Source organism: Manacus candei, unplaced genomic scaffold, assembly GCF_025592945.1.
Source record: "Manacus candei isolate 608988 ecotype Guabito, Panama unplaced genomic scaffold, ASM2559294v1 h1tg000036l, whole genome shotgun sequence".
NCBI classification, from domain to species: domain Eukaryota; kingdom Metazoa; phylum Chordata; class Aves; order Passeriformes; family Pipridae; genus Manacus; species Manacus candei.
Window position 1 is genome coordinate 1,907,011 of NW_026138084.1, and position 27,162 is coordinate 1,934,172.

The 27,162-nt window shown below is 57.3% G+C and overlaps 6 protein-coding genes across 10 annotated transcripts in view; 5 read left to right on the forward strand and 1 right to left on the reverse strand.

Annotated features, from left to right (window-relative positions):
* The window catches only part of MAJIN (membrane anchored junction protein), a 40,916-nt gene extending 18,650 nt beyond the window's left edge, over positions 1 to 22,266 (reverse strand). Inside the window, exons 1-2 of one of the 2 annotated variants that reach the window (XM_051793320.1) lie at positions 22,243 to 22,266; positions 2,041 to 2,165 (exon numbers count right to left, since the gene is read on the reverse strand). In XM_051793320.1, coding sequence (XP_051649280.1) covers positions 2,041 to 2,161 — 121 coding nt within the window. In that variant the 5' untranslated portion in view covers positions 2,162 to 2,165; positions 22,243 to 22,266. Of the gene's footprint in view, positions 1 to 2,040; positions 2,166 to 14,672; positions 14,792 to 22,242 lie in introns of those variants that run through there. The other variant, XM_051793321.1, reaches the window with a different exon arrangement.
* LOC127473550 (antigen-presenting glycoprotein CD1d-like) lies at positions 2,218 to 4,554 on the forward strand. The gene is made up of 6 exons (XM_051793323.1): positions 2,218 to 2,593; positions 2,900 to 3,157; positions 3,303 to 3,584; positions 3,681 to 3,965; positions 4,070 to 4,166; positions 4,339 to 4,554. Exons 1-6 carry the CDS (start codon positions 2,515 to 2,517, stop codon positions 4,397 to 4,399), a joined length of 1,062 nt encoding a protein of 353 aa, XP_051649283.1. The 5' UTR covers positions 2,218 to 2,514; the 3' UTR covers positions 4,400 to 4,554.
* Positions 8,909 to 10,692, forward strand: LOC127473554 (T-cell surface glycoprotein CD1b-3-like). The gene is made up of 5 exons (XM_051793326.1): positions 8,909 to 9,100; positions 9,422 to 9,679; positions 9,825 to 10,106; positions 10,203 to 10,487; positions 10,592 to 10,692. The coding sequence occupies exons 1-5, from the start codon at positions 9,022 to 9,024 to the stop codon at positions 10,690 to 10,692; spliced, it is 1,005 nt and encodes a 334-aa protein (XP_051649286.1). The 5' UTR covers positions 8,909 to 9,021.
* On the forward strand, positions 14,920 to 17,339 carry LOC127473551 (antigen-presenting glycoprotein CD1d-like). Its single transcript, XM_051793324.1, has 6 exons — positions 14,920 to 15,225; positions 15,533 to 15,790; positions 15,936 to 16,217; positions 16,315 to 16,599; positions 16,704 to 16,800; positions 16,973 to 17,339. Exons 1-6 carry the CDS (start codon positions 15,147 to 15,149, stop codon positions 17,031 to 17,033), a joined length of 1,062 nt encoding a protein of 353 aa, XP_051649284.1. The 5' UTR covers positions 14,920 to 15,146; the 3' UTR covers positions 17,034 to 17,339.
* On the forward strand, positions 21,523 to 22,964 carry LOC127473483 (T-cell surface glycoprotein CD1b-1-like). Its single transcript, XM_051793128.1, has 3 exons — positions 21,523 to 21,951; positions 22,097 to 22,759; positions 22,864 to 22,964. Exons 1-3 carry the CDS (start codon positions 21,567 to 21,569, stop codon positions 22,962 to 22,964), a joined length of 1,149 nt encoding a protein of 382 aa, XP_051649088.1. The 5' UTR covers positions 21,523 to 21,566.
* Positions 22,965 to 24,602: 1,638 nt separating this feature from the next.
* The window catches only part of LOC127473546 (T-cell surface glycoprotein CD1b-3-like), a 180,453-nt gene continuing 177,893 nt past the window's right edge, over positions 24,603 to 27,162 (forward strand). For 3 of the 4 annotated variants that reach the window (XM_051793315.1, XM_051793318.1, XM_051793317.1), the window contains exons 1-3: positions 24,603 to 24,742; positions 25,900 to 26,160; positions 26,787 to 27,068. In XM_051793315.1, coding sequence (XP_051649275.1) covers positions 24,676 to 24,742; positions 25,900 to 26,160; positions 26,787 to 27,068 — 610 coding nt within the window. In that variant the 5' untranslated portion in view covers positions 24,603 to 24,675. The remainder of the gene's footprint in view (positions 24,743 to 25,899; positions 26,161 to 26,786; positions 27,069 to 27,162) is intronic. The other variant, XM_051793316.1, reaches the window with a different exon arrangement.

The following is a 27,162-nucleotide window of genomic DNA, read 5'->3' on the forward strand; positions in this document are numbered from 1 at the left end:
TCATCTCCTATGACCACCTGTTGTGATCCAATTAGCAGTGGACAGCAGAGTATGTTTTCCTTAGGTAACCAATGTAGTGTGAACAAGAACTTAGCATCATAACCACTATATATTTTGTCTTTCTTGTAATAAATCTGACATTTTGCCGATTCTAAGGGTCTGTGAGCAATCTGTTCATGCCCTTCAATCAATACAAACAAAAACAAAACCAGGAGGAGAAGTACATTCCATAGAGAAGAGGAATGGCTAAAGAAGTACTTCTGATCCCCTGTGACACTGGGAAACATCTGGAGAAAATTCAGAGGGAGCTGAACACATTGTGACTACCAGCACAAAGCAGGTACCTGCTCCTGTCCTACCAGAGACCCAGGTACCAGCAGTGCCATGTGCACCTGCACAGGACAGAGGGCTGAGAACAGCCCCTCAGAGGGCTGAGAACGGCCCCTCAGCTGCTCAGCAAGAAGTGACCAACACTCATCTTAGGGGGGATCATGGGGACAAGTGGTCACCTCACAGGACAATGTGGACAAAAGTCCCTCTGCCCCTTCCCTCCCTGGCTCCCCAAGGCTGCTCTTTGCCATCCCACCAGCCAAACACTCCCCTCTGGGCCCAGCACTGGTGGCTTCAAAGGAAGGGATGTGGACTTTGTGGTGCCATAGCTGGGGAAGTTGGTGCCATTTCTGGGCCTCCCAGGCCACCACAGCATCCCTACTTCTCACTGGGACAGCTCCATGGAAGGGAAGGGGTTTGGTGTCCTTGTGTCCCCAGGACTGACTCAGTGTCACGAGGTGCTGCACCTCAGTCTGCAGCAGCTCCATGTGGGCCTTCCCCATGGCCCTACAGCTGGAGACACCGAGAATGGAGACATGGAGCAGCGACACCTGGATCCAGTTGTGCTTGGAGGGATCCCACAGCACGGGGGGCACACCCCTCGGCCCTGGTTGTGTTTGGTTGTTATCAGGGCACCCCCCTCACACTTCCCCTCACATGTGCTTTCAGCTCTGCCTTCACCCTCAGCTTGGGCTCCCTCCAGGAAAGGGGAAGAGAAACTGCAGGTAAGGGAGGAGCAGTGGATCAGGGACACTAGGGGTGAGGCTGCCTCTGCTAACCCCGAGCTTGGGACACTGGTGCCAGTGAGGACAGAGCAGGGGAATGGCTCCCACCATTCCTGTTCCCATGCACAGGGGACTCTTCAGGAGGGGGACAGGGTTCCCTACCAAAGCTGGTGAGAAGGAAAGGGGAGTGTCAGCCTGCAGGCCATCCCCAGGCCCTCTCCTGGGAGCGTTCAGGGCAGACTTGGGGCTCCCCAAAACTGGGGTGCAGGGAAGCAGAGAAGCAGCTCCCAGGTCCTATAGCATGGATAGAGCTCCATGGAAAGGGGGAAGCTGCTCATCCACTGAAACTCCCTGGAATGGCCATCAGAGTGGGGGTACATGCTCCCATCCCCATCCTAGCTTGGGGATCCTGCCTGGCCAAGTGCCACTGCTCCAGAATGCTGATGACTGTCAATAAGAAACAGTCCCTTCCAGGCCCTGCAGCCCATCACTTCCCTTGGAACCAACACACTACAGCTGCTCTAGCCCATTCACCTTATGCATCCCAAAAGGAGCTCCTGGAGGAGCTGCTTCCTCCAGCTCTGCCTGCACCCATCCCTGACCCCACAGCTGTGGTCCAGACTGGAACTGCTCATCACCTCAACCTGGGGAGTCCCTTGCCCATTGAATCAGGCCAGCAGTGCCAAGGGGCCAGGGAATGTCCCCAGCAGCTCTTCTCCATCACTCTCTTCCCCCAGAGCTGTCCAGGGCCATGGGCTTGGCCCACGTGCCTGGCCCAGCTCTTCTCCTGCAGGTTTGCCACCTCACCAGCTTCTATACCCACAGCCCATCAGTGTGGCCTGGCTGGGGAGTGGCTGGGAGGTGACAAAGAGGCATGGGATGGGCACACAGCCTTGGGGCACAGAGAGCCCAGGCACAAAGCCATGTGGTGGGAAGAGGGTTCTGCTGCCCTCTGGGAAAGGCAGCCCCGTTGGTGTGAACCCACCTGGCAGTGCAGAGTGGATGGCGGGGTCTGTTCTGTGCAGGGCCAGACACGCCAGGCACAACTGGCAGGACAGGATATTCCCCTCAGGGCAGTGGATGCAGCCCATGGGCAGGAGACACATCCACCTGAAAGGGGGGAACAAAAGAGGGGTCAGTTCACCCACATCACCCTAATTGTCACGGTGCTGCCTTGGCCATGAGGGATCACTCCTGTGTGCAGTGGGGTGACCTTGCTCAAAAGCAAATTCCCCCCACACTCACAGTCACACTCGGGATGCCCCAGCCTACCCCAAGTGGGAACCTTGGAGCCCTCCCCTAAACCTCAGGGCCAGCCCCATTGGCTGCCAGGGCCATTAGAACCAGCAGAGCTGCCCAGGCAGAGCCAGCCTCAGACATCTCCACCCTCATCTCCCACAGCCTCTTCCTCCTGCTGCTGCACCCACTGCTGCACACTCTGGGCCTCACTGCTGGCACCATGCAGCCCCCTCGCTGCTGCCTCCTCCTCGTCCTTCTCTACCTCTTCCTCCTCTCTGGGACATGGGCAACCCTGCAGGGTAAGTGGCAGCCTTGCCTCAGCCACAGCTGCTCCCATGGCCCCGTGGGACTCCATGGGCAAGAGGCTTCCTGCTCCCCATCCACTTTTGGCTCTTGCTTCCTCACCCCTCCTTGTCCCCTGGCTCCACACCTTCTCCTCGGCAGGGATGCAGCCACCTGAGGTGGGTGCGGGGGTGGGAGCCGGGGCTGCCAAGGAAGAAGGGGGCCTTGGGGGTCCCACAGATATCTGCAAACTCAAGGACCTGTCCCTCAGCCCCTCCACTTTCCCTGTCCCTCTCCTCTCTGCCAACCCCTGTCTCACACAGGGACCTTCACTATCCAGCTGCTTCAAACCTCTACCTTCCAAAACACCTCCTTTGTGGACACGGAGGGGATAGGCCTGCTGGAAGACATTGAACTTGGGTCTCTTGATAAGCACACCTGGGAAATCCACTTCTCCCAGCCCTGGGTGCGTCCAGCCCTGCCCCGCAGTCAGTGGGACACCATTGACAACATGTTCAAGATCTATTTGCATAATTTCATCCACCTGATCAATGAAGGGGCCGTACAGAAGGATGTGCCCTGTGAGTATCCACTCTTCACTGCATCCCCTCTCTGAACAACAGCTGGGGAGTGGGGAAGGATCTGGCAAGTGCTGGCACTGATCATGCCTGCAGGAAGGCAATCCCAGCCCCTCATGCAACCTCTCTCCCCTCTCGGACCCTCCAGACCCCTTTGTGGCTCAGGTCATGGCAGGCTGCAAGCTCTACCCCAACAGGACCTCTCAGATCTTCGTCTATGTGGGCTACAATGGGCAGGACTTCCTCAGCTTGGACACAGACAGTGCCACCTGGACCCTCTCCCAGGACACCGACCTGGCACGGTACGTCAGGGATGTCCTCCAGAACGAAACCACCCTCGGTGAGCAGGTGGAGGACATCTTCAAGGATACCTGCATCAATGCCATGGAGATGTTCCTGAGTTACGGAAGGGCAGCTGTGGAGAGACAAGGTGAGACCACCCTGACCCTGCCACAGCCACCCCAAAGCCCTGGGGCCAAGCCATGCCCAACCAGGGCTTCCTCCACCCTTTGCTCCCACCCCCCAGAGCTGCCCGTGGCCACGGTCTTTGCCCGCACGCCCAGCCCACACCAGCTGCTGCTGGTTTGCCATGTCACCGCCTTCTACCCCCGGCCCATCAGTGTGGCCTGGCTGAGGGATGGCCAGGAGGTGCCTCCGGGCCCGCAGCTCAACACCAGCCCCATCCTGCCCAACGCTGACCTCACCTACCAGCTCTCCAGCGTCCTGGCCGTGGCCCCCCAGGACGGGCACAGCTACGCCTGCCGCGTGCGCCACCGCAGCCTGGGCACCCGCAGCCTCCTCGTCCCCTGGGGTAGGTGCCACCCGGGGGCACGGGAAGGGGCGCCCCAGCCGCCCACCCGCTGCCATGGAGCAAAGCCCGGCAAGTTCATGGCAGCCCCTCCTTATATTGCCCAGGGAACTCCCACCTGCTGCTGATCACAGGGCTCCTGGCCGGGCTGCTGGCAGCCGGGGCTCTTGCTGCCCTGCTGCTGCTTTGCCTGTGCAGACGCAGGTGAGTCTCCTCCTGCCCCACACAGCAGCACAGGGACAGGAGGGGAGGGGATGCCCCAGGGGAGTTCTGCACTGGGCAGACGAGCTCCGCCTTCAGCCCTGCCAGCTCCTCTCTGCACCCCTACAAGGTCTCTGCTGTGCAGCAGCCCTCAGCTGTCCCCCTCTCCTTTCAGAAAGCACCAGGGGACAGAGGAATCACAGTCCAGGAACTCCATCCTGAGCAAAGAAGCTTAGCCCAGAAGGGAGACAACTGTCCCCGTTCCCTCTTGGCACCTCTCAGCCAACAGGGACAAGAATTACCTTTTTCTGCTTCAAGATTGCAAGACTAACTCAACTCAGAGATGCAGGGGAGAAACCTGGGTGGCTTCTGACTCACTTGAATTTGCTAAGCAGACACAGACACAGCTCTGAGACCTCCTCACTTTTTACACCTCTTGTGCCACTGGCTTGGGCACCCACTGAGGCTCTAGGGCACCTAAATGCCCAGAGGCAATTTTTCCCACTTCTGCTACAAGAACACTTTGATCACTAGGTGGAAAGCTGTACTCTTCCACTTCCATTTTCTAGCTGATTTGTTTTCCTAAAAACTGCCTTGATTAACCATATTCCAGAAGTCTTTGTGCTGAGACTGAACTGTTCCACGCAGACTAACAGAACCTGGACACAAATGGCTTTACAAAGTGCTGAGTAACACTGAAACTCTGGTATAATATGTGGGAGATGTGTAGAATATGTGCAGATGTGTATAATAAAATCAATAGTTTCACTAAGATCATGTGCCTTTCCTCAGGAGTTGTATGGCCTTGGGGGAGGTTTTGCTCAGCTGCAAAGGGAAGCCAGAGCACCACTGAATTATTGGCACTAATTGCAGGAAACACCAAGGCAAGGGGGAAAAAAAAATACACATGTGCCTGTGCATAAATGAACATGTTCTTACATACTGCATGGAACCAAGTAACTGTGCACATAGGGGTAAAATGCCCCCAAGGCTTCTAATAAAGGAGGAAAAGGAAGCCCATGTCCCATTGAAGACAGCAGAGTTCAGACAGACACAGGAAGGCATTTAGTTCATGCTCCCAACCAACTTAAACACAGAGCTTCAAAAGCTTTGGTTTCCCTGCAAAATTTCCCAAGATAGGTCTGGTAGCCATGGGGGAGCCAGAAAATCCGGCTGGCCTGTGGCTGTATCCCCCACAGCTCTGCTGGGCTTTGTTCCCCCTCGGCCAGAGCCTGGAAACAATGATGCTGGTGGCAGGACCACATTTTCCTGGCAGCCAGAGTCACCTGCTGGCACCACAGGGCTCAAGGACCTTGCAGCATGAGGGGTGACACCAAGCCTCTCCCAGCCCTTGCTGACTTGGGACAGACAGATGAAACCCTCGGGTGTGGGCAGGGCTCCCTCTGGGAGCAATTGGGGCAATTCCTCTCCCAGGCAGAGTGGAACACCCTGCAGCACTCACGGGATGGGGCAGGATGAAGCTCACCCACAGAACCTGGAAAGCAGGTGCAGCTGCTGGGCAAACCTGCTGAGGAAAGGTGTTTTGGGAGGTCATTCACACACAGACCCTACACAGCCACAAACACCTAGCACCAAGGAGGTGTCTGCAAGTGTGTGCTCACAGCCCCCCAAGAGACCCTATAACAAACAGCCCCCACCCAGGCATTTTGAGAGGGCTCTTCAGGCACTTCAGCCCAGCCCACCGAGTGCTGCTGCCCACCTCAGTGCAGCACCCAGGGGCACTGCAGCCCTGTCCACCCCACCACGACTCACCCAGGCACAGCCCTGGGCTCGGGGCTTACAGCCTTCAGCACAGGGGGCACTGCAAAGACCAACAATCACCTGAGGGGATGCAAAGACCAATGTCCCCTGTGGGTCACATGAGGTGGAACAAACTCCTACAGTCACCTGGTGCAGGGGGAAAGTGAGCACCAGTAATCACCCAGTAGGACTGTAAAGAGCCAACATCACCTGAGGGAACTGTGGGGACCAGTGGTAAGCTGGGGGTGACTCTGAGGACCAGGGTCACCTGAGAGGACAGTGAGGACCAATGGTCAGTGTGGATCAAGAGCCCCCTGTCCCCTTGGGTTATTTTCTGACCAGACAAAGGGACAATGTGAAGGACGAAGAAGTTGTGAGCATGAAAGAAAGAGGAAAAAAACCAACAAACCAAACATGTCACAAGATAGAAATTGTGTGAACAATTTCCCTTGCATTTCTGTGTGCATTGCCTTGGCATGGCTGGGTGCAGACAGTAAAAAATACTACACCTTTAAGATGGTTACAAGACCTGAAGTTAGAACAAGGGTGGATTCATGCCAGATGTCAAGGAGGAGTTTTGGCAGGTGAATAAAGTTTTCTCATCTCCTATCACCACCTGTTGTGATCCAATTAGCAGTGGACAGCAGAGAATGTTTTCCTTAGGTAACCAATGTAGTGTGAACAAGAACTAAGCGTCATAACCACTATATATTTTGTCTTTCTTGTAATAAATCTGACATTTTGCCGATTCTAAGGGTCTGTGAGCAATCTGTTCATGCCCTTCCATCAATACAAACAAAAACAAAACCAGGAGGAGAAGTACATTCAGTAGAGAAGAGGAATGGCCAAAGAAGTACTTCTGATCCCCTGTGACAGTGGGAAACATCAGGAGAAAATTCAGAGGGAGCTGAACACATTGTGACCACCAGCACAAAGCAGGTGCCTGCTCCTGTCCTACCAGAGACCCAGGTACCAGCAGTGCCATGTGCACCTGCACAGGACAGAGGGCTGAGAACGGCCCCTCAGAGGGCTGAGAACGGCCCCTCAGCTGCTCAGCAAGAAGTGACCAACACTCATCTTAGGGGGGACCATGGGGTCAAGTGGTCACCTCACAGGACAGTGTGGACAAAAGTCCCTCTGCCCCTTCCCTCCCTGGCTCCCCAAGGCTGCTCTTTGCCATCCCACCAGCCAAACACTCCCCTCTGGGCCCAGCACTGGTGGCTTCAAAGGAAGGGATGTGGAATTTGTGGTGGCATAGCTGGGGAAGTTGGTGCCATTTCTGGGCCAACCAGGCCACCACAGCATCCCTACTTCTCACTGGGACAGCTCCATGGAAGGGAAGGGGTTTGGTGTCCTTGTGTCCCCAGGACTGACTCAGTGTCACGAGGTGCTGCACCTCAGCCTGCAGCAGCTCCATGTGGGCCTTCCCCATGGCCCTACAGCTGGAGACACCGAGAATGGAGACATGGAGCAGCGACACCTGGATCCAGTTGTGCTTGGAGGGATCCCACAGCATGGGGGGCACACCCCTCGGCCCTGGTTGTGTTTGGTTGTTATCAGGGCACCCCCCTCACACTTCCCCTCACATGTGCTTTCAGCTCTGCCTTCGCCCTCAGCTTGGGCTCCCTCCAGGAAAGGGGAAGAGAAACTGCAGGTAAGGGAGGAGCAGTGGATCAGGGACACTGGGGGTGAGGCTGCCTCTGCTAACCCCCAGCTTGGGACACTGGTGCCAGTGGGGACAGAGCAGGGGAATGGCTCCCACCGTTCCTGTTCCCATGCACAGGGGACTCTTCAGGAGGGGGACAGGGTTCCCTACAAAGCTGGTGAGAAGGAAAGGGGAGTGTCAGCCTGCAGGCCATCCCCAGGCCCTCTCCTGGGAGCGTTCAGGGCAGACTTGGGGCTCCCCAACACTGGGGTGCAGGGAAGCAGAGAAGCAGCTCCCAGGTCCTATAGCATGGATAGAGCTCCATGGAAAGGGGGAAGATGCTCATCCAATGAAACTCCCTGGAATGGCCATCAGAGTGGGGGTACATGCTCCCATCCGCATCCTACTGGCCAAGTGCCACTGCTCCTCAATTTTGATGACTGTCAATAAGAAACAGTCCCTTCCAGGCCCTGCAGCCCATCACTTCCCTTGGAACCAACACACTACAGCTGCTCTAGCCCATTCACCTTAGGCACCCCAAAAGGAGCTCCTGGAGGAGCTGCTTCCTCCAGCTCTGCCTGCACCCATCCCTGACCCCACAGCTGTGGTCCACACTGGAACTGCTCATCACCTCAACCTGGGGAGTGCCTTGCCCATTGAATCAGGCCAGCAATGCCAAGGGGCCAGGGAATGTCCCCAGCAGCTCTTCTCCATCACTCTCATCCCCCAGAGCTGTCCAGGGCCATGGGCTTGGCCCACGTGCCTGGCCCAGCTCTTCTCCTGCAGGTTTGCCACCTCACCAGCTTCTATATCCACAGCCCATCAGTGTGGCCTGGCTGGGGAGTGGCTGGGAGGTGACAAAGAGGCATGGGATGGGCACACAGCCTTGGGGCACAGAGAGGCCAGGCACAAAGCCATGTGGTGGGAAGAGGGTTCTGCTGCCCTCTGGGAAAGGCAGCCCTGTTGGTGTGAACCCACCTGGCAGTGCAGAGTGGATGGCGGGGTCTGTTCTGTGCAGGGCCAGACACGCCAAGCACAACTGGCAGGACAGGATATTCCCCTCAGGGCAGTGGATGCAGCCCATGGGCAGGAGACACATCCAGCTGAAAGGGGGGGAGAAAAGAGGGGTCAGTTCACCCACATCACCCTAATTGTCACGGTGCTGCCTTGGCCATGAGGGATCACTCCTGTGTGTGGTGGGGTGACCTCGCTCAAAAGCAAATTCCCCCCACACTCACAGTCACACTCAGGATGACCCAGCCTACCCCAAGTGGGAACCTTGGAACCCTCCCCTAAACCTCAGGGCCAGCCCCATTGGCTGCCAGGGCCATTAGAACCAGCAGAGCTGCCCAGGCAGAGCCAGCCTCAGACATCTCCAGCCTCATCTCCCACAGCCTCTTCCTCCTGCGGCTGCACCCACTGCTGCACACTCTGGGCCTCACTGCTGGCACCATGCAGCCCCCTCGCTGCTGCCTCCTCCTCGTCCTTCTCTACCTCTTCCTCCTCTCTGGGACATGGGCAACCCTGCAGGGTAAGTGGCAGCCTTGCCTCAGCCACAGCTGCTCCCATGCCCCCGTGGGACTCCATGGGCAAGAGGCTTCCTGCTCTCCATCCACTTTTGGCTCTTGCTTCCTCACCCCTCCTTGTCCCCTGGCTCCACACCTCCTCCTCAGCAGGGATGCAGCCACCTGAGGTGGGTGCAGGGGTGGGAGCCGGGGCTGCCAAGGATGAAGGGGGCCTGGGGGGCCCACAGATCTCTGCAACCTCAAGGATCTGTCCCTCAGCCCCTCCAATTTCCCTGTCCCTCTCCTCCCACTCCCATCTCCTCCTTGCCAACCCCTGTCTCACGTAGGGACCTTCACTATCCGGATGCTTAAGACCTTTACCTTCCAAAACACCTCCTTTGTGGACACGGAGGGGATAGGTCTGCTGGAAGACATTGAACTTGGGTCTCTTGATAAGCACACCTGGGACATGCACTTCTGCCAGCCCTGGGTGCGTCCAGCCCTGCCCCGCATTCAGTGGGACACCATTGACAACATGTTCAAGATCTTTTTGCATAATTTCATCCACCTGATCAATGAAGGGGCCATACAGATGGATGTGCCCTGTGAGTATCCACTCTTCACTGCATCCCCTCTCTAGACAGCAGCTGGGGAGTGGGGAAGGATCTGGCAAGTGCTGGCACTGATCCTGCCTGCAGGAAGGCAATCCCAGCCCCTCATGCAACCTCTCTCCCCTCTCGGCCCCTCCAGACCCCTTTGTGGCTCAGTCCATGGCAGGCTGCAAGCTCTACCCCAACAAGACCTCTCGGATATTCGTCTATGTGGGCTACAATGGGCAGGACTTCCTCAGCTTGGACACAGACAATGCAACCTGGACCCTCTCCCAGGACACCGACCTGGCACGGTACGTCAGGGCTTTCCTCCAGAACGAAACCACCTTCGTTGAGGCGGTGAAGGACCTCTTCAACGATACCTGCATCAATGCCATGGAAATGTTCCTGAGTTACGGGAGGGCAGCTCTGGAGAGACAAGGTGAGACCACCCTGACCCTGCCACAGCCACCCCAAAGCCCTGGGGCCAAGCCATGCCCAACCAGGGCTTCCCCCACCCGTTGCTCCCACCCCCCAGAGCTGCCCGTGGCCACGGTCTTTGCCCGCACGCCCAGCCCACACCAGCTGCTGCTGGTTTGCCATGTCACCGCCTTCTACCCCCGGCCCATCAGTGTGGCCTGGCTGAGGGATGGCCAGGAGGTGCCTCCGGGCCCGCAGCTCAACACCAGCCCCATCCTGCCCAACGCTGACCTCACCTACCAGCTCTCCAGCGTCCTGGCCGTGGCCCCCCAGGACGGGCACAGCTACGCCTGCCGCGTGCGCCACCGCAGCCTGGGCACCCGCAGCCTCCTCGTCCCCTGGGGTAGGTGCCACCCGGGGGCACGGGAAGGGGCGCCCCAGCCGCCCACCCGCTGCCATGGAGCAAAGCCCGGCAAGTTCATGGCAGCCCCTCCTTATATTGCCCAGGGAACTCCCACCTGCTGCTGATCACAGGGCTCCTGGCCGGGCTGCTGGCAGCCGGGGCTCTTGCTGCCCTGCTGCTGCTTTGCCTGTGCAGACGCAGGTGAGTCTGCTCCTGCCCCACACAGCAGCACAGGGACAGGAGGGGAGGGGATGCCCCAGGGGAGTTCTGCACTGGGCAGACGAGCTCTGCCTTCAGCCCTGCCAGCTCCTCTCTGCACCCCTACAAGGTCTCTGCCGTGCAGCAGCCGTCAGCTGTCCCCCTCTCCTTTCAGAAAGCACCGGGGACAGAGGAATCACAGTCCAGGAGCTCCATCCTGAGCAAAGAAGCTTAGCCCAGAAGGGAGACAACTGTCCCCGTTCCCTCTTGGCACCTCTCAGCCAACAGGGACAAGAATTACCTTCTTCTGCTTCAAGATTGCAAGACTAACTCGACTCAGAGATGCAGGGAAGAAACCTGGGTGGCTTCTGACTCACTTGAATTTGCTAAGCACACACAGACACAGGTCTGAGACCTCCTCACTTTTTACACCTCTTGTGCCACTGGCTTAGGCACCCACTGAGGCTCTAGGGCACCTAAATGCCCAGAGGCAATTTCTCCCACTTCTGCTACAAGAACACTTTGATCACTAGGTGGAAAGCTGTACCCTTCCACTTCCATTTTCTAGCTGATTTGTTTTCCTAAAAACTGCCTTGATTAACCATATTCCAGAAGTCTTTGTGCTGAGACTGAACTGTTCCACGCAGACTAACAGAACCTGGCCACAAATGGCTTTACAAAGCGCTGAGTAACACTGAAACTCTGGTATAATATGTGGGAGATGTGTAGAATATGTGCAGATGTGTATAATAAAATCAATAGTTTCACTAAGATCATGTGCCTTTCCTCAGGAGTTGTATGGCCTTGGGGGAGGTTTTGATCAGCTGCAAAGGGAATTATTGGCACTAATTGCAAGAAACACCAAGGCAAGGGAAAAAAAAAGTACAAGTGTACCTGTGCATATATGAACATGTTCTTACATACTGCATGGAAACTAGTAACTGTGCAAATAGGGGTAAAGTGCCCCCAAGGCTTCTAATAACGGGGGAAAAGGAAACCCATGTCCCATTGAAGACAGTAGAGTTCAGACAGACACAGGAAGGCATTTAGTTCATGCTCCCAACCAACTTAAACACAGAGCTTCAAAAGCTTTGGTTTCCCTGCAAAATTTCCCAAGATAAGTCTGGCAGCCATGGGGGAGCCAGAAAATCCAGCTGGCCTGTGGCTGTACCCACCACAGCTCTGCTGGGCTTTGTTCCCCCTCGGCCAGAGCCTGGAAACAATGATGCTGGTGGCAGGACTACATTTTCCTGGCAGCCAGAGTCACCTGCTGGCACCACAGGGCTCAAGGACCTTGCAGCATGAGGGGTGACACCAAGCCTCTCCCAGCCCTTGCTGACTTGGGACAGACAGATGAAACCCTCGGGTGTGGGCAGGGCTCCCTCTGGGAGCAAATGGGGCAATTCCTCTCCCAGGCAGAGTGGAACACCCTGCAGCACTCACGGGATGGGGCAGGATGAAGCTCACCCACAGAACCTGGAAAGCTGCTGGGCAAACCTGCTGAGGAAAGGTGTTTTGGGAGGTCATTCACACACAGACCCTACACAGCCACAAACACCTGGCACCAAGGAGGTGTCTGCAAGTGTGTGCTCACAGCCCCCCAAGAGACCCTATAACAAACATCCCCCACCCAGGCATTTTGAGAGGGCTCTTCAGGCACTTCAGCCCAGCCCACCGAGTGCTGCTGCCCACCTCAGTGCAGCACCCAGGGGCACTGCAGCCCTGTCCACCCCACCACGACTCACCAGGCACAGCCCTGGGCTCGGGGCTTACAGCCTTCAGCACAGGGGGCACTGCAAGGACCAACAATCACCTGAGGGCATGCAAAGACCAGTGTCCCCTGTGGGTCACATGAGGTGGAACAAACTCCTACAGTCACCTGGTGCAGGGTGGGGGGGAAGGTGAGCACCAGTAATCACCCAGTAGGACTGTAAAGAGCCAACATCACCTGAGGGAACTGTGGGGACCAGTGGTAAGCTGGGGGTGACTCTGAGGACCATGGTCACCTGAGAGGACAGTGAGGACCAATGGTCAGTGTGGATCAAGAGCCCCCTGTCCCCTTGGGTTATCTTCTGACCAGACAAAGGGACAACATGAAGGATGAAGAAGTTGTGAGCAAGAAAGAGGAAAAAAAACAACAAACCAACCAAATAAAAACAAAACCAAGAGGAGAAGTACATTCCATAGAGAAGAGGAATGGCTAAAGAAGTACTTATGATCCCCTGTGACAGTGGGAAACATCTGGAGAAAATTCAGAGGGAGCTGAACACATTGTGACCACCAGCACAAAGCAGGTGCCTGCTCCTGTCCTACCAGAGACCCAGGCACCAGCAGTGTCATGTGCACCTGCACAGGACAGAGGGCTGAGAACGGCCCCTCAGAGGGCTGAGAACGGCCCCTCAGCTGCTCAGCAAGAAGTGACCAACACTCATCTTAGGGGGGATCATGGGGACAAGTGGTCACCTCACAGGACAGCGTGGAAAAAAGTGCCTCTGCCCCTTCCCTACCCAAGGCTGCACTTTGCCATCCCACCAGCCAAACACTCCCCTCTGGGCCCAGCACTGGTGGCTTCAAAGGAAGGGATGTGGACTTTGTGGTGCCATAGCTGTGGGTGAGGCTGCTGGGGAAGTTGGTGCCATTTCTGGGCCTCCCAAGCCACCACAGCATCCCTACTTCTCACTGGGACAGCTCCATGGAAGGGAAGGGGTTTGGTGTCCTTGTGTCCCCAGGACTGACTCAGTGTCACGAGGTGCTGCACCTCAGCCTGCAGCAGCTCTATGTGGGCCTTCCCCATGGCCCTACAGCTGGAGACACCGAGAATGGAGACATGGAGCAGCGACACCTGGATCCAGTTGTGCTTGGAGGGATCACACAGCACGGGGGGCACAGCCCTCGGCCCTGGTTGTGTTTGGTTGTTATCAGGGCACCCCCCTCACACTTCCCCTCACATGTGCTTTCAGCTCTGCCTTCGCCCTCAGCTTGGGCTCCCTCCAGGAAAGGGGAAGAGAAACTGCAGGTAAGGGAGGAGCAGTGGATCAGGGACACTGGGGGTGAGGCTGCCTCTGCTAACCCCCAGCTTGGGACACTGGTGCCAGTGGGGACAGAGCAGGGGAATGGCTCCCACCATTCCTGTTCCCATGCACAGGGGACTCTTCAGGAGGGGGACAGGGTTCCCTACCAAAGCTGGTGAGAAGGAAAGGGGAGTGTCAGCCTGCAGGCCATCCCCAGGCCCTCTCCTGGGAGCATTCAGGGCAGACTTGGGGCTCCCCAACACTGGGGTGCAGGGAAGCAGAGAAGCAGTTCCCAGGTCCTAGAGCATGGATAGAGCTCCATGGAAAGGGGAAAGCTGCTCATCCACTGAAACTCCCTGGAATGGGCATCAGAGTGGGGGTACATGCTCCCATCCCCATCCTAGCTTGAGGATCCTGCCTGGCCAAGTGCCACTGCTCCAGAATTCTGATGACAGTCCCTTCCAGGCCCTGCAGCCCATCACTTCCCATGGAACCAACACACTACAGCTGCTCTAGCCCATTCACCTTATGCACCCCAAAAGGAGCTCCTGGAGGAGCTGCTTCCTCCAGCTCTGCCTGCACCCATCCTTGACCCCACAGCTGTGGTCCACACTGCAACTGCTCATCACCTCAACCTGGGGAGTCCCTTGCCCACTGAATCAGGCCAGCAGTTCCAAGTGGCCAGGGAATGTCCCCAGCAGCTCTTCTCCATCACTCTCTTCCCCCAGAGCTGTCCAGGGCCATGGGCTTGCCCCACGTGCCTGGCCCAGCTCTTCTCCTGCAGGTTTGCCACCCCACCAGCTTCTATACCCACAGCCCATCAGTGTGGCCTGGCTGTGATGTGGCTGGGAGGTGACAAAGAGGCATGGGATGGGCACACAGCCTTGGGGCACAGAGAGCCCAGGCACAAAGCCATGTGGTGGGAAGAGGGTTCTGCTGCCCTCTGGGAAAGGCAGCCCCGTTGGTGTGAACCCACCTGGCAGTGCAGAGTGGATGGCGGGGTCTGTTCTGTGCAGGGCCAGACACGCCAGGCACAACTGGCAGGACAGGATATTCCCCTCAGGGCAGTGGATGCAGCCCATGGGCAGGAGACACATCCAGCTGAAAGGGGGGGAGAAAAGAGGGGTCAGCTCACCCACATCACCCTAATTGTCAAGGTGCTGCCTTGGCCATGAGGGATCACTCCTGGGTGCGGTGGGGTTACCTTGCTCAAAAGCAAATTGCCCCCACACTCACAGTCACACTCGGGATGCCCCAGCCTACCCCAAGTGGGAACCTTGGAGCCCTCCCCTAAACCTCAGGGCCAGCCCCATTGGCTGCCAGGGCCATTAGAACCAGCAGAGCTGCCCAGGCAGAGCCAGCCTCAGACATCTCCACCCTCATCTCCCACAGCCTCTTCCTCCTGCTGCTGCACCCACTGCTGCACACTCTGGGCCTCACTGCTGGCACCATGCAGCCCCCTCGCTGCTGCCTCCTCCTCGTCCTTCTCTACCTCTTCCTCCTCTCTGGGACATGGGCAACCCTGCAGGGTAAGTGGCAGCCTTGCCTCAGCCACAGCTGCTCCCATGCCCCCGTGGGACTCCATGGGCAAGAGGCTTCCTGCTCTCCATCCACTTTTGGCTCTTGCTTCCTCACCCCTCCTTGTCCCCTGGCTCCACACCTCCTCCTCGGCAGGGATGCAGCCACCTGAGGTGGGTACAGGGGTGGGAGCCGGGGCTGCCAAGGATGGAGGGGGCCTAGGGAGGGCCCACAGATCTCTGCAACCTCAAGGACCTGTCCCTCAGCCCCTCCACTTTCCCTGTCCCTCTCCTCCCTCCCAACCTCTGTGTCACGTAGGGACCTTCACTATCCGGCTGCTTCAAACCTCTACCTTCCAAAACACCTCCTTTGTGGAAACAGAGGGGATAGGCCTGCTGGAAGACATCCAACTTGGGTCTCTTGATAAGCACACCTGGGACATCCACTTCTCCCAGCCCTGGGTGCGTCCAGCCCTGCCCCACAGTGAGTGGGACACCATTGACAACATGCTTAAGATCTATATGCATAAGTTCATCCACCTCATGACTGAAGGGGCCATACAGAAGGATGTGCCCTGTGAGTATCCACTCTTCACTGCATCCCCTCTCTAAACAGCAGCTGGGGAGTGGGGAAGGATCTGGCAAGTGCTGGCACTGATCCTGCCTGCAGGAAGGCAATCCCAGCCCCTCATGCAACCTCTCTCCCCTCTCGGCCCCTCCAGACCCCTTTGTGCTTCAGTTCATGGCAGGCTGCAAGCTCTACCCCAACAGGACCTCTCAGATCTTCGCCTATGTGGGCTACAATGGGCAGGACTTCCTCAGCTTGGACATAGACAATGCCACCTGGATCCTCTCCCAGGACACCGACCTGGCACGGTACGTCAGGGCTGCCTTCCAGAACTACACCACCCTCGGTGAGGTGATGGAGGACATCTTCAACGACACCTGCATCAATGCCATGGAGATATTACTGAGTTACGGGAGGGCAGCTCTGGAGAGACAAGGTGAGACCACCCTGACCCTGCCACAGCCACCCCAAAGCCCTGGGGCCAAGCCGTGCCCAACCAGGGCTTCCCCCACCCCTTTGCTCCCACCCCCCAGAGCTGCCCGTGGCCACGGTCTTTGCCCGCACGCCCAGCCCACACCAGCTGCTGCTGGTTTGCCATGTCACCGCCTTCTACCCCCAGCCCATCAGTGTGGCCTGGCTGAGGGATGGCCAGGAGGTGCCTCCGGGCCCGCAGCTCAACACCAGCCCCATCCTGCCCAACGCTGACCTCACCTACCAGCTCTCCAGCGTCCTGGCCGTGGCCCCCCAGGACGGGCACAGCTACGCCTGCCGCGTGCGCCACCGCAGCCTGGGCACCCGCAGCCTCCTCGTCCCCTGGGGTAGGTGCCACCCGTGGGCACAGGAAGGGGCGCCCCAGCCGCCCACCCGCTGCCATGGAGCAAAGCCCGGCAAGTTCATGGCAGCCCCTCCTTATATTGCCCAGGGAACTCCCACCTGCTGCTGATCACAGGGCTCCTGGCCGGGCTGCTGGCAGCCGGGGCTCTTGCTGCCCTGCTGCTGCTTTGCCTGTGCAGACGCAGGTGAGTCTCCTCCTGCCCCACACAGCAGCACAGGGACAGGAGGGGAGGGGATGCCCCAGGGGATTTCTGCACTGGGCAGACGAGCTCTGCCTTCAGCCCTGCCAGCTCCTCTCTGCACCCCTACAAGGTCTCTGCCGTGCAGCAGCCGTCAGCTGTTCCCCTCTCCTTTCAGAAAGCACCAGGGGACAGAGGAATCACAGTCCAGGAACTCCATCCTGAGCAAAGAAGCTTAGCCCAGAAGGGAGACAACTGTCCCCGTTCCCTCTTGGCACCTCTCAGCCAACAGGGACAAGAATTACCTTCTTCTGCTTCAAGATTGCAAGACTAACTCAACTCAGAGATGCAGGGAAGAAACCTGGGTGGCTTCTGACTCACTTGAATTTGCTAAGCACACACAGATGCAGGTCTGAGACCTCCTCACTTTTTACACCTCTTGTGCCACTGGCTTAGGCACCCACTGAGGCTCTAGGGCACCCAAATGCCCAGAGGCAATTTTTCCCACTTCTGCTACCAGAACATTTTGATCACTAGGTGGAAAGCTGTACCCTTCCACTTCCATTTTCTAGCTGATTTGTTTTCCTAAAAACTGCCTTGATTAACCATATTCCAGAAGTCTTTGTGCTGAGACTGAACTGTTCCACGCAGACTAACAGAACCTGGCCCCAAATGGCTTTACAAAGTGCTGAGTAACACTGAAACTCTGGTATAATATGTGGGAGATGCGTAGAATATGTGCAGATGTGTATAATAAAATCAATAGTTCCACTAAGATCATGTGCCTTTCCTCAGGAGTTGTATGGCCTTAGGGGAGGTTTTGCTCAGCTGCAAAGGGAAGCCAGAGCACCACTGAATTATTGGCACTAATTGCAGGAAACACCAAGGCAAGGGGAAAAAAAAAGTACAAGTGTACCTGCGCATATATGAACATGATCTTACATACTGCATGGAAACAAGTAACTGTGCACATAGGGGTAAAGTGCCCCCAAGGCTTCTAATAAAGGAGGAAAAGGAAGCCCATGTCCTATTGAAGACAGCAGAGTTCAGACAGACACAGGAAGGCATTTAGTTCATGCTCCCAACCAACTTAAACACAGAGCTTCAAAAGCTTTGGTTTCCCTGCAAAATTCCCCAAGATAGGTCTGGTAGCCATGGGGGAGCCAGAAAATCCAGCTGGCCTGTGTCTGTATCCACCACAGCTCTGCTGGGCTTTGTTCCCCCTCGGCCAGAGCCTGGAAACAATGATGCTGGTGGCAGGACTACATTTTCCTGGCAGCCAGAGTCACCTGCTGGCACCACAGGGCTCAAGGACCTTGCAGCATGAGGGGTGACACCAAGCCTCTCCCAGCCCTTGCTGACTTGGGACAGACAGATGAAACCCTCGGGTGTGGGCAGGGCTCCCTCTGGGAGCAAATGGGGCAATTCCTCTCCCAGGCAGAGTGGGACACCCTGCAGCACTCACGGGATGGGGCAGGATGAAGCTCACCCACAGAACCTGGAAAGCAGGTGCAGCTGCTGGGCAAACCTGCTGAGGAAAGGTGTTTTGGGAGGTCATTCACACACAGACCCTACACAGCCACAAACACCTGGCACCAAGGAGGTGTCTGCAAGTGTGTGCTCACAGCCCCCCAAGAGACCCTATAACAAACAGCCCCCACCCAGGCATTTTGAGAGGGCTCTTCAGGCACTTCAGCCCAGCCCACCGAGTGCTGCTGCCCACCTCAGTGCAGCACCCAGGGGCACTGCAGCCCTGTCCACCCCACCACGACTCACCCAGGCACAGCCCTGGGCTCGGGGCTTACAGCCTTCAGCACAGGGGGCACTGCAAGGACCAACAATCACCTGAGGGCATGCAAAGACCAGTGTCCCCTGTGGGTCACATGAGGTGGAACAAACTCCTACAGTCACCTGGTGCAGGGGGAAAGTGAGCACCAGTAATCACCCAGTAGGACTGTAAAGAACCAACATCACCTGAGGGAACTGTGGGGACCAGTGGCAACCTGGGGGTGACTCTGAGGACCATGGTCACCTGAGAGGACAGTGAGGACCAATGGTCAGTGTGGATCAAGAGCCCCCTGTCCCCTTGGGTTATTTTCTGACCAGACAAAGGGACAACATGAAGGACAAAGAAGTTGTGAGCAAGAAAGTAAAAAGAAAGAAACCAACGAACCAAACAAACAAAAACAAAACCACGAGGAGAAGTACATTCCGTAGAGGAGAGGAATGGCCAAAGAAGTACTTCTGATCCCCTGTGACAGTGGGAAACATCAGGAGAAAATTCAGAGGGGGCTGAACACATTGTGACCACCAGCACAAAGCAGGTACCTGCTCCTGTCCTACCGGAGACCCAGGCACCAGCAGTGTCATGGGCACCTGCACAGGACAGAGGGCTGAGAACGGCCCCTCAGAGGGCTGAGAACGGCCCCTCAGCTGCTCAGCAAGAAGTGACCAACACTCATCTTAGGGGGGATCATGGGGACAAGTGGTCACCTCACAGGACAGTGTGGACAAAAGTCCCTCTGCCCCTTCCCTCCCTGACTCCCCAAGGCTGCTCTTTGCCATCCCACCAGCCAAACACTCCCCTCTGGGCCCAGCACTGGTGGCTTCAAAGGAAGGGATGTGGACTTTGTGGTGCCATAGCTGGGGAAGTTGGTGCCATTTCTGGGCCTACCAGCCCACCACAGCATCCCTACTTCTCACTGGGACAGCTCCATGGAAGGGAAGGGGTTTGGTGTCCTTGTGTCCCCAGGACTGACTCAGTGTCACGAGGTGCTGCACCTCAGCCTGCAGCAGCTCCATGTGGGCCTTCCCCATGGCCCTACAGCTGGAGACACCGAGAATGGAGACATGGAGCAGCGACACCTGGATCCAGTTGTGCTTGGAGGGATCCCACAGCACGGGGGGCACACCCCTCGGCCCTGGTTGTGTTTGGTTGTTATCAGGGCACCCCCCTCACACTTCCCCTCACATGTGCTTTCAGCTCTGCCTTCGCCCTCAGCTTGGGCTCCCTCCAGGAAAGGGGAAGAGAAACTGCAGGTAAGGGAGGAGCAGTGGATCAGGGACACTGGGGGTGAGGCTGCCTCTGCTAACCCCCAGCTTGGGACACTGGTGCCAGTGGGGACAGAGCAGGGGAATGGCTCCCACCGTTCCTGTTCCCATGCACAGGGGACTCTTCAGGAGGGGGACAGGGTTCCCTACCAAAGCTGGTGAGAAGGAAAGGGGAGTGTCAGCCTGCAGGCCATCCCCAGGCCCTCTCCTGGGAGCGTTCAGGCCAGAGTTGGGGCTCCCCTACACTGGGGTGCAGGGAAGCAGAGAAGCAGCTCCCAGGTCCTATAGCATGGATAGAGCTCCATGGAAAGGGGGAAGCTGCTCATCCACTGAAACTCCCTGGAATGGGCATCAGAGTGGGGGTACATGCTCCCATCCCCATCCTAGCTTGGGGATCCTGCCTGGCCAAGTGCCACTGCTCCAGAATTCTGATGACTGTCAATAAGAAACAGTCCCTTCCAGGCCCTGCAGCCCATCACTTCCCTTGGAACCAACACACTACAGCTGCTCTAGCCCATTCACCTTAGGCACCCCAAAAGGAGCTCCTGGAGGAGCTGCTTCCTCCAGCTCTGCCTGCACCCATCCCTGACCCCACAGCTGTGGTCCACACTGCAACTGCTCATCACCTCAACCTGGGGAGACCCTTGCCCATTGAATCAGGCCAGCAGTGCCAAGGGGCCAGGGAATGTCCCCATCAGCTCTTCTCCATCACTCTCTTCCCCCAGAGCTGTCCAGGGCCATGGGCTTGCCCCACGTGCCTGGCCCAGCTCTTCTCCTGCAGGTTTGCCCCATCACCAGCTTCTATATAAACAGCCCATCAGTGTGGCCTGGTTGTGGTATGGTTGGGAGGTGACAAAGAGGCATGGGATGGGCACACAGCCTTGGGGCACAGAGAGCCCAGGCACAAAGCCATGTGGTGGGAAGAGGGTTCTGCTGCCCTCTGGGAAAGGCAGCCCCGTTGGTGTGAACCCACCTGGCAGTGCAGAGTGGATGGCGGGGTCTGTTCTGTGCAGGGCCAGACACGCCAGGCACAACTGGCAGGACAGGATATTCCCCTCAGGGCAGTGGATGCAGCCCATGGGCAGGAGACACATCCAGCTGAAAGGGGGAGAGAAAAGAGGGGTCAGTTCACCCAAATCACCCTAATTGTCACGGTGCTGCCTTGGCCATGAGGGATCACTCCTGGGTGCAGTGGGGTGACCTTGCTCAAAAGCAAATTCCCCCAACACTCACAGTCACATTTGGGATGCCCCAGCCTACCCCAAGTGGGAACCTTGGAGCCCTCCCCTAAACCTCAGGGCCAGCCCCATTGGCTGCAGGGCCAATAGAACCAGCAGAGCTGCCCAGGCAGAGCCAGCCTCAGACATCTCCACCCTCATCTCCCACAGCCTCTTCCTCCTGCGGCTGCACCCACTGCTGCACACTCTGGGCCTCACTGCTGGCACCATGCAGCCCCCTCGCTGCTGCCTCCTCCTCGTCCTTCTCTACCTCTTCCTCCTCTCTGGGACATGGGCAACCCTGCAGGGTAAGTGGGAGCCTTGCCTCAGCCACAGCTGCTCCCATGCCCCCGTGGGACTCCATGGGCAAGAGGCTTCCTGCTCCTCACCCACTTTTGGCTCTTGCTTCCTCACCCCTTCATGTCCCCTGGCTCTACACCTCCTCCTCGGCAGGGATGCAGCCACCTGAGGTGGGTGCAGGGGTGGGAGCCGGGGCTGCCAAGGATGAAGGGGGCCTGGGGGGGGCCCACAGATCTCTGCAACCTCAAGGACCTGTCCCTCAGCCCCTCCACTTTCCCTGTCCCTCTCCTCCCACTCCCATCTCCTCCTTGCCAATCCCTGTCTCACGTAGGGACCTTCACTATCCGGCTGCTTCACACCTCTACCTTCCAAAACACCTCCTTTGTGGACACGGAGGGGATAGGCCTGCTGGAAGACATCCAACTTGGGTCTCTTGATAAGCACACCTGGGCTATCCACTTCTCCCAGCCCTGGGTGCGTCCAGCCCTGCCCCACAGTGAGTGGGACACCATTGACAACATGTTCAAGATCTTTTTGCATAATTTCATCCACGTGATCAATGAAGGAGCCATACAGAAGGATGTGCCCTGTGAGTATCCACTCTTCACTGCATCCCCTCTCTAAACAGCAGCTGGGGAGTGGGGAAGGATCTGGCAAGTGCTGGCACTGATCATGCCTGCAGGAAGGCAATCCCAGCCCCTCATGCAACCCCTCTCCCCTCTCGGCCCCTCCAGACCCCTTTGTGGCTCAGTCCATGGCAGGCTGCAAGCTCTACCCCAACAGGACCACTCGGGTCTTTGCCTATGTGGGCTACAATGGGCAGGACTTCCTCAGCTTGGACACAGACAGTGCCACCTGGACCCTCTCCCAGGACACCGACCTGGCACGGTACGTCAGGGATGTCCTCCAGAACGACATAAGCCTCGCTGAGGAGGTGGAGGGCATCTTCAAGGATACCTGCATCTATGCCATGGAGATGTTCCTGAGTTACGGGAGGGCAGCTGTGGAGAGACAAGGTGAGACCACCCTGACCCTGCCACAGCCCCCCCAAAGCCCTGGGGCCAAGCCGTGCCCAACCAGGGCTTCCCCCACCCTTTGCTCCCACCCCCCAGAGCTGCCCGTGGCCACGGTCTTTGCCCGCACGCCCAGCCCACACCAGCTGCTGCTGGTTTGCCATGTCACCGCCTTCTACCCCCGGCCCATCAGTGTGGCCTGGCTGAGGGATGGCCAGGAGGTGCCTCCGGGCCCGCAGCTCAACACCAGCCCCATCCTGCCCAACGCTGACCTCACCTACCAGCTCTCCAGCGTCCTGGCCGTGGCCCCCCAGGACGGGCACAGCTACGCCTGCCGCGTGCGCCACCGCAGCCTGGGCACCCGCAGCCTCCTCGTCCCCTGGGGTAGGTGCCACCCGGGGGCACGGGAAGGGGCGCCCCAGCCGCCCACCCGCTGCCATGGAGCAAAGCCCGGCAAGTTCACGGCAGCCCCTCCTTATATTGCCCAGGGAACTCCCACGTGCTGCTGATCACAGGGCTCCTGGCCGGGCTGCTGGCAGCCGGGGCTCTTGCTGCCCTGCTGCTGCTTTGCCTGTGGAGACGCAGGTGAGTCTCCTCGAGAACGGTGGGTCCCTGTCTCGGTCTGGCTTATCTGGAGCTGAGGCCTACAGTGACTGCTGTGTCTGCCACACGTGAGGGGACAGTGCTGGGCCGTGTCCAGCCATCTGCTTCTCTCAAGGGAAGTGGTGAGATTTTGATAGTTCTTCAGTTTGCTGGTTACCGGGTTTTTAGATTGTGTAGACTTGTTTGGTTCTTGCCCCTTTTTGTCCTATTTTGTCCTTTTCCCTTCTCCCTCCGCCTCTTCCCTTTTAGGGAGCTATTTAGGGTTTCTGGGGTTATAGTATATAATATTCTCATTGTACATATCTGTCTTAAGTTTCGGAGACTTGGTAGGAAGCCAGCTCGGAACTTGCACACCAGGCCACCACAGCATCCCTATTTCTCACTGGGACAGTTCCATGGAAGGGAAGGTGTCGTAAGGCAAAAATTGTGTGAACAATTTCCTTTACATTTCTGTGTGTTTTACCTTGGCATGGCTGGGTGCAGATAATAAAAAATGCTGCGCCACTAATATGGCTGCAGGCCTTGTGCCAAGGTGAAGGAGGAGTTCTTTTGGCAAGAAAACAAGTTCTATGGTCACCTGCAGTTATCCAATTAGTGCTGTACACCACACTGTGTTTTCCTTATGTAACCAATGTTGTGTGAACAAGAAGCTAAGCGTCATGAGCACTATATAATCTGTCTTTTTCCTAATAAACCCGATATTTGCCAGATCATATTGATCCTGGAGCACTCTGTCTGTTCTCTTCCATCAAGAGGAAGGGGTTTCGTGTTTGGACATACTGAGGTGCACCCCTCACATTTCCCCTCAGCTGTGGTTTCAGTTCTGCCTTCACTCCCAGCGTGGGAAGGGGAAGAGAAACTACATGTTGAGGGGAGAAGCTGGGGAGGAGCAGTGGATCAGGGACATTGTGGGGGTGAGGCTGGCTCACCACTGTGCCTCCACTGTACCATTGGACACTGGTGCAGAATCCTGTCCCCCTCCCCAAGAGTCCCCTGTGCATGGGAACAGGAACGATGGGAGCCATTCCCCTGCTCTGTCCCCGTTGGCACCAAAGTTGGTAGAAAGGAAAGGGGAGTGCCAGACACACCCCTGGGCCCTCTCCTGGGGGCATTTAGGGCAGAGTTGTGTCTCCCCAGCAGCGTCCCACAGCTTGGGGTTTGTCAGGAACTGTTTGTCACCTCCTCTCTGGGATCCTCATTCCCAGGGTTAGGCAGGTGGTGCAGGAGCAGCCTGAGCTGGAGGTGCCAGAGGGGGGGACAAAAATTGTCCCTTCTTGCCATGTGGGGGCTGGGAGGACAGCAACCATCTTTCTTGTCAGGGCTGAAATCCAAAAGCCATCGTACCCTCCACTGGAGCTGATGCACCCACAAGAACTGGGATAGGACAAGGTACCATCGGTGGGGAGGGGGAGCCAGGGGGACCCTTGAACATCTGCTTTCTCCTAGCCATGTTTCCTGGGACTCTCTTTGCTCCTGGCTGGGCTTTGTCCAGGCCCAGCCTGTCACAGCACTTCATGCTCGAGACATTATTTCAGCTCTCATCCCTCCCACACATCCCCAGCCCTCACCCCAGCACATTCTCTGCGCTCCCATTGGTGCGGAGCTGCCGCAGTGACTGCTGGGCTGAAGTGTTGGACCCCAACGTTCTTCCTCTTCCCACAGTCACTGCTGCTGCTTCTTCAGCCCCTGCATGCACCATGCAGCCCCCTCACCTCTTCCTCTTTCTTCCCCTCCTCCTCCCTGGGATGTGGGCAGACCCAGAAGGTAAGTGGGAGCCCTGGCTCACCCAAACCACTCTGTCAGAGGACCCTACAGGTTCCTCAGAGGAGGCCACTGTCCCCTGCATGGGGAGGATGATCCCCAGCATCAAAGGGCTGCCCCCCACAATGTAGGACCCAAAGGTGTTTTGTCCCTGCCCACCCTCTCTGTTCTTGCCCCCAGCTCTGGACTTCTACCCCACTGGCTTGACACAGGGCCTTGGGCACACAAGCAGAAGAGAGACCAGGGTCCCTAGTCAGGCTTTGGGTGTTGAGGTTCCCCCCATGATGTCTTCCCCCTGCAGGGAGCCCATGAGTGCCAAGGGGGAGTGAGCCCCACGTGCTGCTGTGGGCCCCTTCCAGCAGCCCCTCGTTTTTGTGGAGCTGCACCTGCAAGAGGGTGTTTCAGGCACTGCTGTTGTACGAGCATTTTAACACAAACAACCCCATGAGACCTTGTGCTTCTGGGGTGGGCAGCATGGGAAGGCAGGATTGATCTCTGAGATGTGCTGCACTGCTCTCCTGTCAGGGAGCCCCCAAACCTGGATAAAATGCTCTTTTCCATCCTCCATGTCCTCTGCACCAGGTACAGGTCTCTGGCAGATCCAGGTCCTGGCACAGGTGTTCTTCTGGGGGGAGCATCACCCCAAACAAGCAGTGAGGTGCCCCCTCATCTGCTCTACACAGTCAGACAGCAGCGCTGGGCAGGAGGGAGGCAGGGAGGGGAGGGGACAAAATGCCTGAAATCCTGTGCAGGACAGAAACAATTCATTGCAAGTAAAATAGAGAAGGAAAAGGAGCAGCAAAGGCAGAGGAAGTTCAGCCAGGAAAGCTACCCTGAGCAGGCTGAAGAGCACAGAATCATAGAACCACGGAATGGTTTGGGGTGGGAGGGACCTTTAAAGACCATCCAGTCCCACCCCACCTGCCATGGGAAGAGACATCTTCCATTAGATCAGGTTGCTCTGAGTTCCATCCAACCTGCTCTTCAGTGTTTCCAGGGATGGGGCATCCATCCCATCTCTGGGCAATCTGTGTCAGTGCCTCACCAGCCTCACAGTAAAAAATTTCTTCCTTGTATCTAGTCTGAATCCCTTGTTTCTCCCCTATGCCCTCCACTCATCTCCTTCTTACACCCCTTCCCATCCCCATCCTTCTTTCCAGCAGAGCCACAGGTTCTCCAGTACCTCCTGACCGGCCTCTTTGCTGACATGGCCTCTGCTGAGGTGTCAGCAACAGCAGCCCTGGGGGATGTGCCCATCTTTGCACTGGATCCTGCCAACTGGAGCATCCACTTCCACTGGCCCTGGGTCAGCCAGGCTGCGGCCGAGGGTGACACCGAGAAGCTGATGTCCCAAAGTAAAATGGCTCTGCGCAATATGGTCCGATACGTGCATGACAAAGTCCAGCAGACAGAAATGGACTGTGAGTATGGGAACAACTCCAGTCAGAGCCCTGGCACCTCTCCCCAGGTTCAGGCTGTGCCCTCCTCCACCAGGGTGGCATCTGGGGGGGGGTTTCATAGGGTGCAACAGCTCCTGAAAGTGTAATGCTGCAGCTGCTGGGGCATATGACTCACAGGACTGGGGAAGGCAGCAGACCTGAAACCCCTTGGGGCTTCTGCCATCTGGCACAGGGAACCCCCTCTGCACACCAGGGAGTTGCCACAAAATTTACTGGGGCTGCAGGACTCACATAGCAAAGATCATGAAAGAGAAAATTGAGGGCAAATATTTTGGGGCACAGTATTCTTTTTAAACAAGCACCCCCCACACTAACTGGCCTGGTATTCACTCCATCCTTCCAAGGGGCCTGAGGGTTTGCAAGGTGTCTGGGGTTTCCTGAAGCATGGCCCCGTGCCCTGCTACCCATTGCACCCTGCTGCCCATTGCACCCTGCTACCCATTGCACCCTGCTGCCCATTGCACCCTGCTGCCCATTGCACCCTGCTGCCCATCGCACCCTTCCACGTGCCCTCAGTCACGTCCCGCCTCGTGCCACCCATGTGCCACACACTCACGGGACCTCTCTGCTGGCTTTGCCCTTGGCAGACCCTCTGGTGGTCCAAATCCGTGCGGGCTGTGAGCTGCACCCCAACACATCAAGCTGGGGCTTCCTGCGTGTCGGGGAGAGTGGCAAAGACCTTGTAGCTTTTGAGGTGGATGAAGAGCGCTGGGAGGTGCAGCAGGCATCCCAGCTGGCAGAGCAGGTCATCACGGACCTAAACAGAGCAACGTCCGTCAAAGTACTCCTGGAGTACCTCCTGTCCTTCATCTGCCAGAGCCAAATCCGCACCCTGAACAAGTATGGGAGGGCCACTCTGGAGAGACAAGGTGAGACCACCCTGACCCTGCCACAGCCACCCCAAAGCCCTGGGGCCAAGCCATGCCCAACCAGGGCTTCCCCCACCCGTTGCTCCCACCCCCC